At 28.1% G+C, this 15,339-nt stretch overlaps 2 protein-coding genes across 2 annotated transcripts; both read left to right on the forward strand.

The window, feature by feature from the left end:
* Positions 1–1,095: 1,095 nt before the first annotated feature.
* LOC123263675 (protein toll-like) lies at positions 1,096–5,292 on the forward strand. Its single transcript, XM_044726619.1, has 4 exons — positions 1,096–1,395; positions 2,169–3,184; positions 3,258–3,570; positions 3,652–5,292. The coding sequence occupies exons 2-4, from the start codon at positions 2,178–2,180 to the stop codon at positions 5,185–5,187; spliced, it is 2,856 nt and encodes a 951-aa protein (XP_044582554.1). The 5' UTR covers positions 1,096–1,395; positions 2,169–2,177; the 3' UTR covers positions 5,188–5,292.
* A 945-nt stretch (positions 5,293–6,237) lies between these two features.
* LOC123275025 (protein toll-like) lies at positions 6,238–15,099 on the forward strand. The gene is made up of 7 exons (XM_044742901.1): positions 6,238–6,570; positions 8,012–8,555; positions 9,075–9,390; positions 9,473–10,444; positions 11,713–12,971; positions 13,080–13,392; positions 13,486–15,099. The coding sequence occupies exons 1-7, from the start codon at positions 6,534–6,536 to the stop codon at positions 15,010–15,012; spliced, it is 4,968 nt and encodes a 1,655-aa protein (XP_044598836.1). The 5' UTR covers positions 6,238–6,533; the 3' UTR covers positions 15,013–15,099.
* Positions 15,100–15,339: the final 240 nt, after the last annotated feature.

The raw sequence follows: 15,339 nt of genomic DNA on the forward strand, positions 1-15,339 counted from the left end.
AAGCTGTACGGTGTACAAAGTAAACAGGACTCACGTGGGCTGTGTTGCGATGCTTGGGTCTATTAAATTCGGAGTGAGATGTAAGAACGAGATGAAAGAAAAATTAAATAGCTGATATTGATGAGATGTATGTACATGCCTTGATAATGTCAAATGTGTACGTGAGAGTATGATTAAGTAAGATAGAACGATAGTATGAAAGATTATATTATAAACAAAACAAAATTAAGTTGTTAAGAACGAACAATTATAAATTCATTAACATTTTAAAAGTCGCAGGTGATACGACATGCAGACACTTAGTTTGTGTTAAAAAGCGCTTGTAGAACGCGCTCTTGCACCTAAACGACTTTTCCCGTAGACTCCGCTGGATGTCTTGAAAAATAATTCATTGAAAAATAAAAAAACAGATGTAATAAATGAAATACTATTGAAAAATTAATTTTAATATATATATATATATATATATGTATGTATATATATATGTATATATATGTATTAATATGTATGGATTGATGTGTATATATTAATATGTATATATATAAAATAAAAACTACTGTCAAAAGGCCAAATTAAAAAAAAAAAAAAAAAAAAAAGCAATAGACGCCTTCGTATCCGGATGATCGAACGGCATCTATTCACTAACCTGCCGTATTTGTATGGGGCTCAGTCACTCATACAGTTCATCCGGATTTGCTGTATGATTGTCACATTTACGGCAGATTGGCGATGATAATAATAATAATAATATATCACATTTGTTAATCTGACCAAACTGTAATACTGTAATACTTGCTGTTGCTATAAAAGATAGACGAATAATAAGCTATGAACAATCTACGTATAATAAATGAATATATGTGCTATAACAACTTATTTTATATTTTTGTTATTTATTATTATATACCATGTAATTCCTATTTTTTTTTCTCTTCTAGTTTATATTTAGTATGTAGTTATTAATTATTTATTTAACTTAAAGAAAATTAAAATTAACTAACCGATTTTTTTTATATTAAAAATTATCTTTATTTATAATTGAAATAAATGTCAAAGTATACATTTAGAAGTATATAGTTACGTTAGTCATTTTAAAATTTTAAATTTCACTATCGATATTTTAAAAAGTGGGGAAATTCATGGTTCGATTCTACTAATAGATAATTCTGGACAAAAGAAAACTCTGTACAATTGTCAGTTAGCCACGAGGTAATTACTAAACTACGTTAGTCTTTACTGAATATCATTACTTGATTGAAGGTTAATTTTTCTAGTTCTTTTTTGAAAAAAACGTGAAAATTTTGCTTAGTTAAAATATTCAATATTTTGAATTTTATTTTAACAAGAAACATCTAGAGAACGGCGATAATTTATTCTCAAATTTAAAGAAAATAGGTAAGTCATATTTACTTATATTCATTCTATTTGTTTTAAGTTAATCGTTTCCAATAAAAAAAAAAAAAAAAAACAATATGATTTTATATGTTACTAAAAAGTGAATTTTTAAAGGTTTCTTTAATTACAAAAAAAAAAAAAAATTTTTAAAATCAACATACCAACTACTTTATATTCTTTATAAGAGACATTTATTTCTTTTCTTTTTACTCGTGAAACTTTTCCTCTTATTTCGTTTTCTTGATTTTTTTTTACTGCAACTTTTTAACTTATTGTTAATATTCATTACAAAAAATATTAATATTTAAAGGGAAAATAATTTCCTGAAATTTATCTTTAGTTGAAAGAAAAATAATATGCTAGATATCATTAGCAGTGACTAACATATACTGAAATATATTTTTGTTTATAAATTTTCTACTGTTTACTCACTGATAGATAAGAACAAAAAATTTTTTAGGTAATCTAGTTTGAATATACATGTAGGCGATACGCATATATTTATTATTATTATTATTATTATTATTATTATTATTATTATTATTATTATTATTTTTTATTATTATTATTATTATTATTATTCCGATGGTGGAGTAAATTAGAACATCAATTACGGAAAAATTTATACTTTAAAGATAAGTAATAAAGTTATCTATTCTATCCCGATTTATAATTGTTATTAGTAATTAGTAATACATTACGCCGCTTCTACAAAAAATAATATAATTTATTTTATAAAAATTAAATAATTCTTATTTTATTTTCAATTTTAGGTTTTGGAAATGAAAGCCAGTTGGTTGTGCCTTCTGTTATTCATTAGATCATCGTGGGCTGCTCAGTGTCCTGGAAGTTTGCAATGTCTGGAGCATGAAGTTTCTTCAGCAAAATCACTTCATGTTTACTATGGTATCATTGACGAAGATGAATTTTATAAATCACTCATCGATGACAAAGATGATTCTGAGATAACAACAAAAATGACAAAATATTGGCCTAAAAAGTCTGAATTTTTGAAAAATAAAACAATTTTGGGAGCTACTTTTATACAGTGTCAATTTACTGAGCCAACTACTGTAAGTGATGCCGTCAAAAAAATATTTGACCATTTAAATATCACCAAATTAAAAATTGAATCATCGTCATTCGGCAAAGAATTGTCATCAGTATTTAGCGATGGATATAATTTGCCAATTAAAAAAGAGTATCTGAAAGATTTCACAAGTCTCCAGGAAATTTCATTGATCGACAATGACTTGCTATACGTTGACGATGATTTTTTCGAGGGTTTTATCAATCTGAAGAAAGTTTCTTTGACAAACAGTGGAATGGCGAATATTGCTCCTAAAATATTGGAACCTTTATTAAACTTAGAGTACCTCGATTTGTCTGACAATTATTTCTCAACTCTAAGTTCAACTTTACTCCGCAAGAACACTAAATTAGAATCATTTTTAATGACAAACAATCGTCAGTTTATTCCATCGTTTCCTGGTGGATTTTTTAAAAATTTGACAAACTTGAAAGAAATCTATTTAGCTAATAGTAAAATCATGCAACTGACTGGTGATTTATTCGAAAAAATTACTGGGTTGAAAAAGTTAGATCTATCAAAAAATCATCTTTTTTATATTCCACCAAAGCTATTTCAAGACTGCAAAAGTTTGGAATTTTTAAATCTCAGCTCAAATTATTTATCCAGTGATCGTTTTCTTTCCGACAAAGAGTTTATAGAATTAAATAGCTTAGAGAATTTGGATCTGTCGCATAACAAAATCAGATCACTTAACAGGTAATAATTTAAACATTCAATTAAATTTTCAAAAACTGTGCATACATACTAATTTTTTTTTATTTACTTACAGTAATCTTTTGACTGGGTTGTTTTCACTTCAATTATTGGACATGAGCCACAACGACATGACAACCATCGATCCTCGAGCATTTTACAGTTTGAATAAACTCCAGAGGGTTGATTTTTCTCAAAATTTTTTGACGCTTCAATCCGACAAATTTATGAATGAATTTGGTCCGATTTCGCCATTTCACTTCGTCCAAAAATCAGTACAATACATAAATCTGGCTCATAATAATATCACTGAAATATTTCGAGATTGGACATGGGCAACCAACCTCCGCGAGCTGGATCTCAGTTATAATTATATAACTTCTTTAAAGGTAAATTTAATAATCATTTATAACTTTTTTTCTTATTATTTAGTTATTTTATCTTTATAATAATTTATTTTATAATTGCAGGCGTCAGATCTCGATTTTTTGAGCGCCACAAAGCTGGATTTATCTTCAAATAAAATAGAAGAAATTCAATTTGGTGAATTAGAAGTTAGGTTTGATTGGCATCCCTCCGTTCGTGTAAAAATCGACGACAATCCTCTGCTGTGTGACTGTAACACGTACAATTTCCTGACGTTGTTAGCCAATAAAGTTTATTCGTCACACATTCTTAAGCCGACTATCACAGAAGAATTAAATTGTGATAAGAAGAATAAGACCGAAAAAAATTCTATTTGTACCCCCACAAACTATTCTTTAGTTACAATTGGAACTTGTCCACCCAGGTGTACTTGCAAAATTAGACCAGAGGATCAATCATTTTTAATCGACTGTTCATATCGAGGACTCCTAGAAGTACCAAGCAATATTGAATGGATCTCCGGGGCTAATCTAGAACTCGATTTAACAGGCAATTATATATCATCAATCCAGCTAAATCTAATCGGATTTGACCAAATTACAGTACTGTCATTGTCAGACAACAAAATTGATGAAATTCCCACAAATATGCCATTTAATTCGCTAAAAGAATTATATTTAGATAATAATTTAATATCCAAAGTCAATGACACAGTTTTGGATAAACTACAAGCTTCAACAGTGCTAAAAAATCTTACTTTACATGACAATCAATGGAAATTTGACTGTGAATCATTGAATTTGTATACTTTTATAAAAAAGATGCAAACCAAGATTCCTGAATTGGAAAAAGTAACATTTGGTGAGGTACCTATCTCTGAGATTACTAAAAATGAATTATGTCTGCTATATTTTACTTGGATTTTTATAGTTTTAATTGCACTACTTAGTTTAGGAATGATCGTCGGTATTCTTGCATTACTTTACAATCTTTATAACTACGAGATAAAAGTTTGGCTGTACGCTGGTGGATGGTGTCTGTCATTGGTAACTGAAGAAGAGATGGACAAAGATAAAATCTACGATGCTTTTATAAGTTTTTCATACAAAGATGAAGAATTTATAGTCACTGAATTGGTTCCCAAGCTTGAACAAGGACCTAATCCACTGAAGATTTGTATTAATTACCATAATTGGATCGGAGGAGAGTGGGTTCCTCAGCAAATCGCCGACTCTATAAATGTCTCCCAGCGAACAATCATTGTTCTTTCGCCTAATTATTTGGACAGTGTTTGGGGTATAATAGAGTTCAGCGAAGCGCATAATCAAGCACTCAACGAAGACCGTGCGAGAGTTATAATTATTTTGTACGGTGATATCCAGCCATCTGATATCACTGATCCGGAGTTGAAGAAGTTTCTCAAATTGAATACTTGCATCAGATGGGGTGATCCATCGTTCTGGGACAAATTAGACTATGCTCTACCGCACTCTAAAAGTATAAAGGCAAAACGAAAAAATGGGTGCCGCATTTATCGTCCAGTTTTGCCGACTATCAGCGAAGAAAAAATATCTATTGGAAATTCATCCTCTGACAGTATGGAAAAGTCTATCACTGAAAATTATACTTACTATATATAATTGTAATGATAAATTAATAATAACAATTATTATCATTATCTTTGTCGCTACGATCAAAATTATTTTGTACGAATTGTTTTTTGACGAACTGTTGGGGAATAACCACTGTACTATATTAATAAAATTATATAACAAATTTTTGTAAATATTTTATGTGTTAAAATTTTTGTAAGTTTTATAAAAATTAAAAAAAAATTCTAAATAAAAATTGAATATATTGTTGGTAAAAAATTTGAGATAATTAAATAAAAAAAAAAAAAAAAAAAAAAAAAAAGTAAATAATATCAATTACTTGTTTCTAATTATTTATTTACTTAAAATTGTAATTATCTAAAGCTCTATTCTATCCAAATAGATTATAATAAATCCCAAATATTTATTAAACATACTTAAGTATAAGTAGTCGATTTATTTTTATTTTTCTCAATGTGTTCAGAGTATATGCTCAAAGACATATTAAAAAATAACTTTTGATAATCTAAAATATCACTTTTGCAAGCCACAAAGGTATAACTTAGAGATAAAACTTTTCTTCTTATCATTTAACACCCTAAAAATGGGCTGAATTATTATTAATTCTAAAAATCTTAGCCAAAGAATTTTTTAGTAATGTGCAATTATCTGAAGAAAATGTCTACTCTATTTTTCATTGATTTATAAGGATAATAATTTTAAAATACGCAGGGTGGTTCAGTCAGGCCTCAAAATTTGAAAGTTATCATCATTTAAGACTACAGAAATGGTTTGACTTATTAATTCTAAAAATCTAGGCCAAAGTATTTTATTCTAACGTGCAATAATCAAAGAGAGAATGTCCACTACATTTTTAATTGATTTATAAGGCTTGCAACTTGTTAACACACGGAGAGTAGACCATTCGAGTCCTAAACTCTCAAAGTTACGGTTTTATTTTTCTTTCTTTATTTTTTTTTTTAAACATTTTTGAACTTTACACTAATAGTTCGATCTCCAAAAGTTGTGAGTTACTCAAACCCTTTCGCACTTACACCTTCCTATTATTTATTGTACTATGCGCTATAATCTAGAAGTACATCTACTTTTTTGAGATAAATCAACAGTAATATACATTGTTTCCACTTTTCAGCTGAATTTTGTCTTCATTTTACTTGACGCTGGAATAATTACTAATGCTATTTACTTCTGTAATCCAAAAGTGCACGTATATTTTCTATTATTTTCGAGGATAATGGTTTTTGAAATGATTCATTGTAAACTTCGTCATTTAAGCCTCGGTACCTCAGGTAGTCGGAAGTGTCGAAAGTACTTTGTTTGAAATTTAGTTTTAAGTTGTTTTCAATTTATGTAGACGCCTCATTGCCAGCTTTATGAGTGTTGGGACTCGGAAGTTCGAGAATTTAAATTGTGAGTTTAGTAAAATTCTCAGTCGAAATCGAATCACTTACGCTAGCACTGCTCATTTTTATTAAGTTCATTCTATAATAATATTTTTGCGTACCTGTGAAGTTTATTTGCTGTTACGTTTGTTATAACTTATAATTTTAATTTATCAATTCAGAATTTTATTAATTTATTATACATTTAATATTATAAGGTAAGTCAATAATTTTTAATTTTCCTTATAATTATTTTCTAATTGGAGGACTTCATTTTTTAATGTCTTTCCTCATAAGATTTCAAATTTATTTTTAAAAAGTTATTAAATATAAAATTAAATGTTTTATTGTTTTATTTTATGTCATAATATTTTTATCATTACATTAATTTAATACGAAGTTAGTATATATGACAATTTTTTTTAAATTTAATTTAACATTTCCAAAAATTCAAATTTTTTAACAATTGATTAAATTTTTTTAATTAAATTATTTATTATCAAAAAAAATAATTATGAATATGTGAATAAAAATTTTCCTAGTATCTATAAATATTTTACATATATTTTTTTTTTTTTTTTAACAAAAATTGAAATCAAAAACTTAAAAATCACTATACTTTATTATTTTCTTATCATAATTGTTTAACAGTTTAAAGAGATACACTGCATTTTATTTATTTTTCGCCTTGATAGATTATATATCAATTTATATGAAAATTCATACGGAAAAAATTATTCAGTCTCCAAATAATTATAAATACCATTAATATCTCATATATCAATAAAATAAGAAGCAAATAGAAGTGTCAAAGTTTAAAAATAGTAAGTTTTGATAACAGATAGAAAAAAACTTTTTAAATTATTCAAGCTATAATTAAACCAATCGATAAGTTTTCTAAACGAAATACAGTGAATGATTTGTTATAGATAATAAATTTCTAAGTAAAAAATAAATGAGAAAATAATTACATGGATAATCTAAACATGTTGTTACCGTAAAAACAAAAATAAAGTCGTAGTAGAAATGTCACTTACGTTGAATTAATCCTTGGGGATTTCCGTGAAATCTTGTAAATCTACTTTTCGAATATTTAAAACTCACGGACTATTATCACATTAAACGTATTTTTTTTTTTTTATTTTTGATATATTTATTGTCAGGGTCACTCATATCAGCAGAGATATGATTGTATATATATAATAGTTTTGTTTTCATTTTAAGTATAATAATCATAAAATATTAAATTTTTACGATATGACGTGGGTAAAATTTCTTAATTGCAGCCTTATGTTGATTATTAGTACTGATATTTTTATCAAAAGCATTAATGTGATACTTAACTAAATAAATCATTTATTTTTATGGCGACTCACACTATACTTGTATCATAGTTTATTTTCTTACCCGACTATTAATTATTATTCATGTTTTTTCAATCAATTAAACTCTCGATCAATTATTTTCAGATTTTATAACCATGGCTGCCAGCTTAAAGTTGTTGATGACCTTACTTTTTATCTCCTCTCCAGCCTGGACTGCCAGTTGTCCAGGAAGCGAAAATTGTCAGACATGCGAAGTTGCTGCTAACGATCTCTATTACCTGCATTATGGCATAATTGAAAATCTAGATTTGTCTTCTATATTTCATGGACCTAAAACTGCTATAATCAACTGCAAAAATCCGTCGAATAAATCAGATTTGTCTAATTTGAATTATTACGCTGATAACAAACATACAATTAAATTTGTAACTATCACAAATATCAATGTAGTGACAGTACCATCCAATTTATTTTCAAAAGCATTTAATTTGGAATATTTGGATTTGTCACAAAATCAAATAACATTCATTTCTGGCGAATTATTCAACGATTGTAATAATTTAAATAGTTTAAATCTTAGTTCCAATCACCTTTCGACCGAGAGTTTCAACTCTGACCAAGCTTTTCCAGGATTGGAAAAATTGGAGTATTTTGATTTATCTAACAATTTGATATCGTCACTTGACAAGTAATGACGCAAAAAATATCACTTTTTAAAATAATTATTTGGTTATAAAGAATCGAAAAATCGACATTGTTAATACTTTAAATAAAATATTTTTAATAACTTAAAAAAAAATTTTTTTAATATCAAACTTCAACTTTAATACGCAAAAAATTAATTTTTCTTAAATTTTTCATTAAAATTTAACTAAAAATCAACTGAGAGCTGTTTCATACATTTTTTTCTAGTAAAAAACATGAAAAATTGGACAAAAAATTAAAAAAAAAGTTATATTTTGGTTTGAAAATTTTTTATAAATTTTTAAATTTTGACCTATAATCAATAATTTCACGATGATTCACATATTTTTCAATAATCTTGTATTTTTTTCATCTCGTATATTAAAAATAAATGAATTAAGAAAAAAAAATTTTCTCAACATCAATTTTTAATTTTTATGGCCAAAAATATGTATAGCCTTACTTCGGCATAATTACCTAATTATTTATATAACTTCTCTAAAAATTAATTTTTTTTTTATAGAAATCTTCTCTATGGACTATCATCATTGCGTTATTTGGATATGAGTCGCAACAACATGAAAACTATTCATCCTCAAGCATTTCTCAGTCTATCAAGTCTCAAAACTATAGACTTTTCTTACAACGCTCTTACGTTGAAGGAAAATAATATGTTTAACTTCGAATATGGTCCAGTGTCACCATTCCACCACTCTCAACAAACTTTGGAAGAGATAAACCTTGCTTACAACAATATTGACGAAATTTTTGGAGATTGGATCTTTGCAACTAGATTAAAAATTCTGAATTTAAGTCACAATCACTTTAGTGTTATTGAGGTAAAGTAAAATTTATAAATTCACCATTATTATATTTCAAAATCAAAAATCTGTTATTAATTTTTTTCATTAATAATTTTAGGACACAGAAATGCAGTTTCTGTCAAATCAAATTAATGTGGATTTATCTTTCAACGGCATAAGAAAAATAAACTACGGGCAAGTGGAATTTTTAGATAGATATTCTGTTGATGACATTGTTGTAAACATTGAGAATAATCCGATTCGATGCGGCTGCGATATGTCTAAAATGGCTCTATTTTTAGAATTGAAGTATCCTAAAGTTGATAAGAGATTTATCAGTTCATCAATTGATAAATTCAAGTGCGGCGAAAAGAATCAGATCGCTAATTCTGTATGTAAATTAGATCACCCTTTGGAAACAATGATTGGAGCGTGTCCTTCTCGTTGTAATTGTATTATTAACCCAGAGAAGAAATCCATATTGGTGAATTGCTCCTATCGTGGCCTCGATGAAGCACCAGCGACAATTCCTTGGTTCGCGGGAGCGAATGTCGAAGTGAATTTAACTGGGAACCACTTAACAAAAATTCCGTCGAGAAATCAAAAAGGATACGAGCATGTAACTGTTCTCGCATTGTCGCATAACAAAATTTCTAAAATTCCAATAGATATGCCATTGGAAAATTTAGAAAAATTATACCTGGACAACAATGAATTAGTAAGAATTGATTATGAAGTACTAAACGTACTGCGTACGTCAACGAAAATAAAAAATCTCAGTTTACATGGGAACAAATTAAAGTGTAATTGTCATGCGCGTAATTTAACCGTCTTAATTCAGATGATGGAGCAGAAAATTCCTGAATTAAGAAATGTTACTTGTTATGGCTACGACTTACCTATTTATACAATCAATTTAAATAGGCTTTGTTCTTCAACGCGTTATTGGATTCTTGTCGTATGCATTATCATCGGTATTTTGGGATTTATCGGTGGAATAATTTTAACGCTATATTTGATTAAAAGAAATAGACATAATAACATAAGAAAAACCGTTTATGATAACAAACATGGTTTAAAATCTATTTTTGTTGTGTAAAAACAAAATTATTATTTATTAAAATTAAGATTAAATGAAAAATGTATATATTTTTAACTTGTAATTATTTTTTATTTGTATTTATGCATCAGATGAATTTACTGTAGTTATAAAAAAATATTTTATAGAAATATTTGATAATACTATAATAAATTAAAGTTCAAAATAGTGTAACTGTATTCTTAATGTTTTAACAATTATAACTTTTAATAAATAATAATAATCTGTTAATGGATTAACAAGAAGGTAACGACATAGATACTTTATTAGACCCACTACTTACTTGTCAATTAATATCACACTTCAATTTCAGTTTACCTCGAACCTCTACTCTGAAAGCATCTTGTGCAACGCCTATTATTTATTATCAGATCTAAATTTAAGTTGCCACAATATTAACCTTGAAAAAATTTTTAAATCTACCGAAATCTAGTTTGATTATTTTCAAGATGTACTTGAAGCAAAAAAGTTTTTAGTGGGCTTGAATGATTGAATGAATCGTGAGTAAAAATTGACAACAACAACAACAACAATAGAAAGTTGTTTTATAAATTTAAACTCCGAATTCAATAAAATACAAGATCAGAATTATTTTATAAATCAATAAACATTTAATTGTGGGCTTACCGGTCATAAAAGTTTGGCATTTTATAAACTTTAATACACATATATCGTAATGATGTTCTTATCATTTTCTAATGCCTTTGTTCAACTTTAAACTAACTTTGAAGTACTTATCAACAAGCTGCTCTTTATCATGTTCTTCAGTTTTAAAAAATAAAAAAATTAGTGGAGTTTAATCATCGCAGGTATTGATTCATACAGGCTCGATCAAAAAGCGAATTTTTTCCTACCATACCACAACTTGTAATATAATTTTTAGCATTGCAATATACAATGTGAGTTATTTTGAATAATATCAATTTTAAAATAGGTTTTTAAATGTCACCAAATAATTTTTATTGCATGACCATTGTTGTGATGAGATTTATCAAATCAGTGAATATCTTGTAGCGTACTTCTTTTATATCTATGCGATTATATTTTTATAATAACTCTGATATCTGTTGACGCGTATTACATGTTTATCGTTTAATGTTTATAATGATAGTAGTATTGTAAAACAAGAACAAGTCAATGTACTCGGAATTAGAAAATTGCAAACCTAATGCAGAATCTGATCAACAAACAAAGTTAAATATGCACTTTTATTCAATCATCCAGTCGGAAAAAACTTTTTACTGGATTAAATGAATTTATTTATAAATTTTAATATAAAATCTGTTGCTTGTAAAAAATCTTTTAAAAAATTTTCACTAATTTTCAGAATAAAAAAAATGATTTGGCTTCAATGGTGTCTGGCGTTCAGTCTCATCTCATCAAACTGGGCTAACGAATGTCCCAAAGGTAAACTCTGTAATTCATGTGAGCTTTTAGAACCAGGGGAGTACAGAATAAGTTGTAAAAATAAATATCCAACTTTCATGATTGACTACAAACCGGAAACTTTCTTAAATGTTTATTGTTTGGGTGGCGACTTTGCTGACTTTGACCTAGGTTCAGTTCAACAAGTAAAGTCGGTTCAATCTCTCAACTTTGAAAATTGCATTTTCTCTGACCAAGTCAATCTTGGAAAAATTGTAAAAAATATATTCAACGATACTGTGGAACAATTGAGCTTCACGATATGTACGAATTTAGAAACAGTATTGACTCAAGAGAGTTTAAAAGATTTTAAGAAGCTCAGAATTCTTGATCTGCAAGGGAATAGTCTATCAAGTTTAACTAGTGAACCATTTAAGGAACTTTCAAATCTCACAGAATTGAATTTTGCTATCAATGATTTGACGGAATTACCATCAAAATTTTTAAACATTCCGAGTCTTGAAGCAATTGAACTAGGTTTTAATAAATTAAAGATAATTAAACGATCGAACTTTGAAAATCTCGGACACCTAGTTTTTTTAAATTTATGGAAGAACGATATTACCGAAATTGAAGCAAATGCTTTCGACTATACTCTTGGCCTCAAATCAATTGACTTACATGGCAATAAATTGAGAAGTATACCACAGGGTATTTTTTCGAGGTTATCGAAACTCAAAACAATTAATTTGTCGTTAAATAATTTCACCAATGACTCATTCCCAGAAGATTTGTTCCGTTACAACAACAGGTTGGAAACTTTAACAATGACTAGTAATCATCGTAATATCACAACTCTACCAAGTGGATTCTTGAGTAATTTAACTAGCTTAAAAAAAATAAATATGGAAAATAATGGATTTCATCAAATGCCAGAAGATTTTCTTTGGGGAACAACGAGCCTTACAACTATAAAACTGCAAGATAATTATATTTCAACAATACCACGATACTTCTTCAGAGATTTAAAAAATTTGAAGTTTTTAGACATGAGCGGAAATACAATTGATCATCTACCTAATGACGTTTTTGAATCGTTGAGGCAACTTACGAATTTAAATTTAGCCAAAAATCGGATTAAATATCTAAGCTCGTAAGTAATACTTTAATCATTGAAATTCACATGTCATATTAATCAATATTTTGTCTCTTCTTTAAAACATATCATTTGATTATATGAATTGTTTTTGTCTTTTTTTAGAAATCATCTAACTGGATTGTCATCACTCGAAACTTTGAATATGGAACGAAATAATATGGTTCAAATTGATGGGCATGCATTCAAGGACTTGGCAAAGTTAAAAGTTGCGTATTTCTCTTACAATCAACTCAATTTGACAAACAAAGACTTGAGAGATGCATATGGTTATCGATCACCATTCTATAAATGTGTATCTACGATAGAAGAGATATATGTCGATCATAATAACATTGTAGATATGTTTCAAGACTGGACTGAAATGACCCATTTGAAGATATTAAATGTGTCTCATAACAAAATATTTTATTTACATGTAAGTTATAAATTCAATTTTTCATATAATACGTAACTAAAGATATATTAATAAAATTATTTAATTAAATCATTTTTTCATTTTTTGTTTCAGGCAAGAGATTTGACATTATCGTCTAAAAAAGCTGAAGTAGATTTGACATACAATATGATTGAGTCTATCAATATGTATAAAAACGTCTACGAAAAATTGATTGAAAATTACTCTCATGATGCAGTCATAGACATCGGAAATAATCCACTCAAATGTGACTGTCAAATATATGATCTTCTTCAATATTTTGAAGGAGAGCTTTCTTATCAACGCCAAAGATTTAATTTAAAAGTTGATGATTTAAAATGTGACTCACCCCAAAAAATGAAAGGTCTCGCAGTAAAAAACTTGAACTCTAAAAACTTCACTTGTGTCTATCGTGATTCAGAAGTCAACGATAATAAATCCTGTCCAAACCAGTGTGAGTGCACAACAAGACAGTCAGATAAAGCTTTTTTAGTGAATTGTTCATACCGTGGATTAAGGGAAGCTCCTCAATCTTTCAACAATCCAGGTCATTACGTTGAAATGGATTTATCAGGAAATTTTTTAAAGACAATGCCTTCACTGAACCAAAAAGGGTATGAAAATATTACAATTTTACGGCTAAACAATAACAATATCAGCAGTATTGACGCTAATAATTTATCAGATACATTAGAAGAATTATATTTGGATAACAATAACATGACTGAATTGGACGGTAAGGTTTGGAAAAAATTGGCGAATTCAACAAAAATCAAACACCTTACTTTGCACGAAAACGAGTGGAAATGTGATTGTGAAACTCGAGATTTAATTGACTTTGTTCAGCATAAAAGAGTGAAGATTCCGGAATTAGAAAAGGTCTATTGTCATAAAGCTAAGAGACCTATTTTTTCAACTCCAATAGATGAATTTTGTCCATCCGATCTATATTGGTTAATTGGAATTTGTGTCAGCATTGCTTTGTTTGGAATCCTTATTGGCGGAATCTCAGCACTGTACTACCGCTATCAACACGAAATAAAAGTCTGGCTATACGCCCATCAGTGGTGTCTCTGGTTTGTCACTGAATCCGAGCTTGACAAGGACAAAACCTATGACGCATTTATAAGCTTTTCTCACAAAGATGAAGAGTTTATAGTGAACGAATTAGTTCCAAAACTTGAACAAGGACCGAAACCATTCAAAATATGCGTGCATTATCGTGACTGGATGGTCGGTGAATGGATTCCACAACAAATTGCGCGGTCGGTTGATGAATCACGGCGAACAATCGTTGTTCTCTCACCAAATTTCTTGGAAAGTATATGGGGTAAAATGGAATTCCGTGCAGCTCACAATCAAGCTCTTAGTGACGGTCGAGCTAGAGTTATTGTTATTCTGTACGGTGACATTCAGCCATCTGATATCACTGATCCTGAACTCAAAGCTTATCTTACTATGAACACCTACGTCCAGTGGGGTGATCCGTGGTTCTGGAACAAACTTAGATATGCTCTTCCTCACTGTAAAATGAAAAAAGTTAAAAAGAATAATATATTCGAAAACCACCAACCAACTATAAAGAAAGTAGATAAGAAATATAACGAGTCGATATCGTAGTCATTGATTTCAAGTTTACATCAATGGAGTTCTGATAACTAATTGTAAAAATTAATTTTATTATAATAAGAAACTAATTTAAATCTATCAGTATGAATTTTCTTTATTATTAAAACTATATACGATATTTTTCTTATTATTTTTTTTTTTCATTGTTTATTTTGAAATCATATAAAGTTTTTAAAGTTACAATTATATTGTGAATTTTTTATATTTATTAAAAAAACTTTATTATTTTTTTTATTTAAAGTTATGTACATTTTCGACATTTTTAAAATAGTTGAATAGCTTTATTTTAAGAGTATTAATAAAATTTATAACTATCAG

This window comes from Cotesia glomerata, linkage group LG1 (genome assembly GCF_020080835.1).
Source record: "Cotesia glomerata isolate CgM1 linkage group LG1, MPM_Cglom_v2.3, whole genome shotgun sequence".
NCBI classification, from domain to species: domain Eukaryota; kingdom Metazoa; phylum Arthropoda; class Insecta; order Hymenoptera; family Braconidae; genus Cotesia; species Cotesia glomerata.

Bases quoted from the DNA above. Each gene is read 5' to 3' on its own strand.
- LOC123263675 (XM_044726619.1), top strand. From the start codon at position 2,178: ATGAAAGCCAGTTGGTTGTGCCTTCTGTTATTCATTAGATCATCGTGG. The intron at 3,185-3,257 runs GTAATAATTTAA...ATTTACTTACAG, and splicing joins AAAATCAGATCACTTAACAG to TAATCTTTTGACTGGGTTGT. The intron at 3,571-3,651 runs GTAAATTTAATA...TTATAATTGCAG, and splicing joins ATTATATAACTTCTTTAAAG to GCGTCAGATCTCGATTTTTT.
- LOC123275025 (XM_044742901.1), top strand. From the start codon at position 6,534: ATGAGTGTTGGGACTCGGAAGTTCGAGAATTTAAATT. The intron at 6,571-8,011 runs GTGAGTTTAGTA...AATTATTTTCAG, and splicing joins GAAGTTCGAGAATTTAAATT to ATTTTATAACCATGGCTGCC. The intron at 8,556-9,074 runs GTAATGACGCAA...TTTTTTTTATAG, and splicing joins TTGATATCGTCACTTGACAA to AAATCTTCTCTATGGACTAT.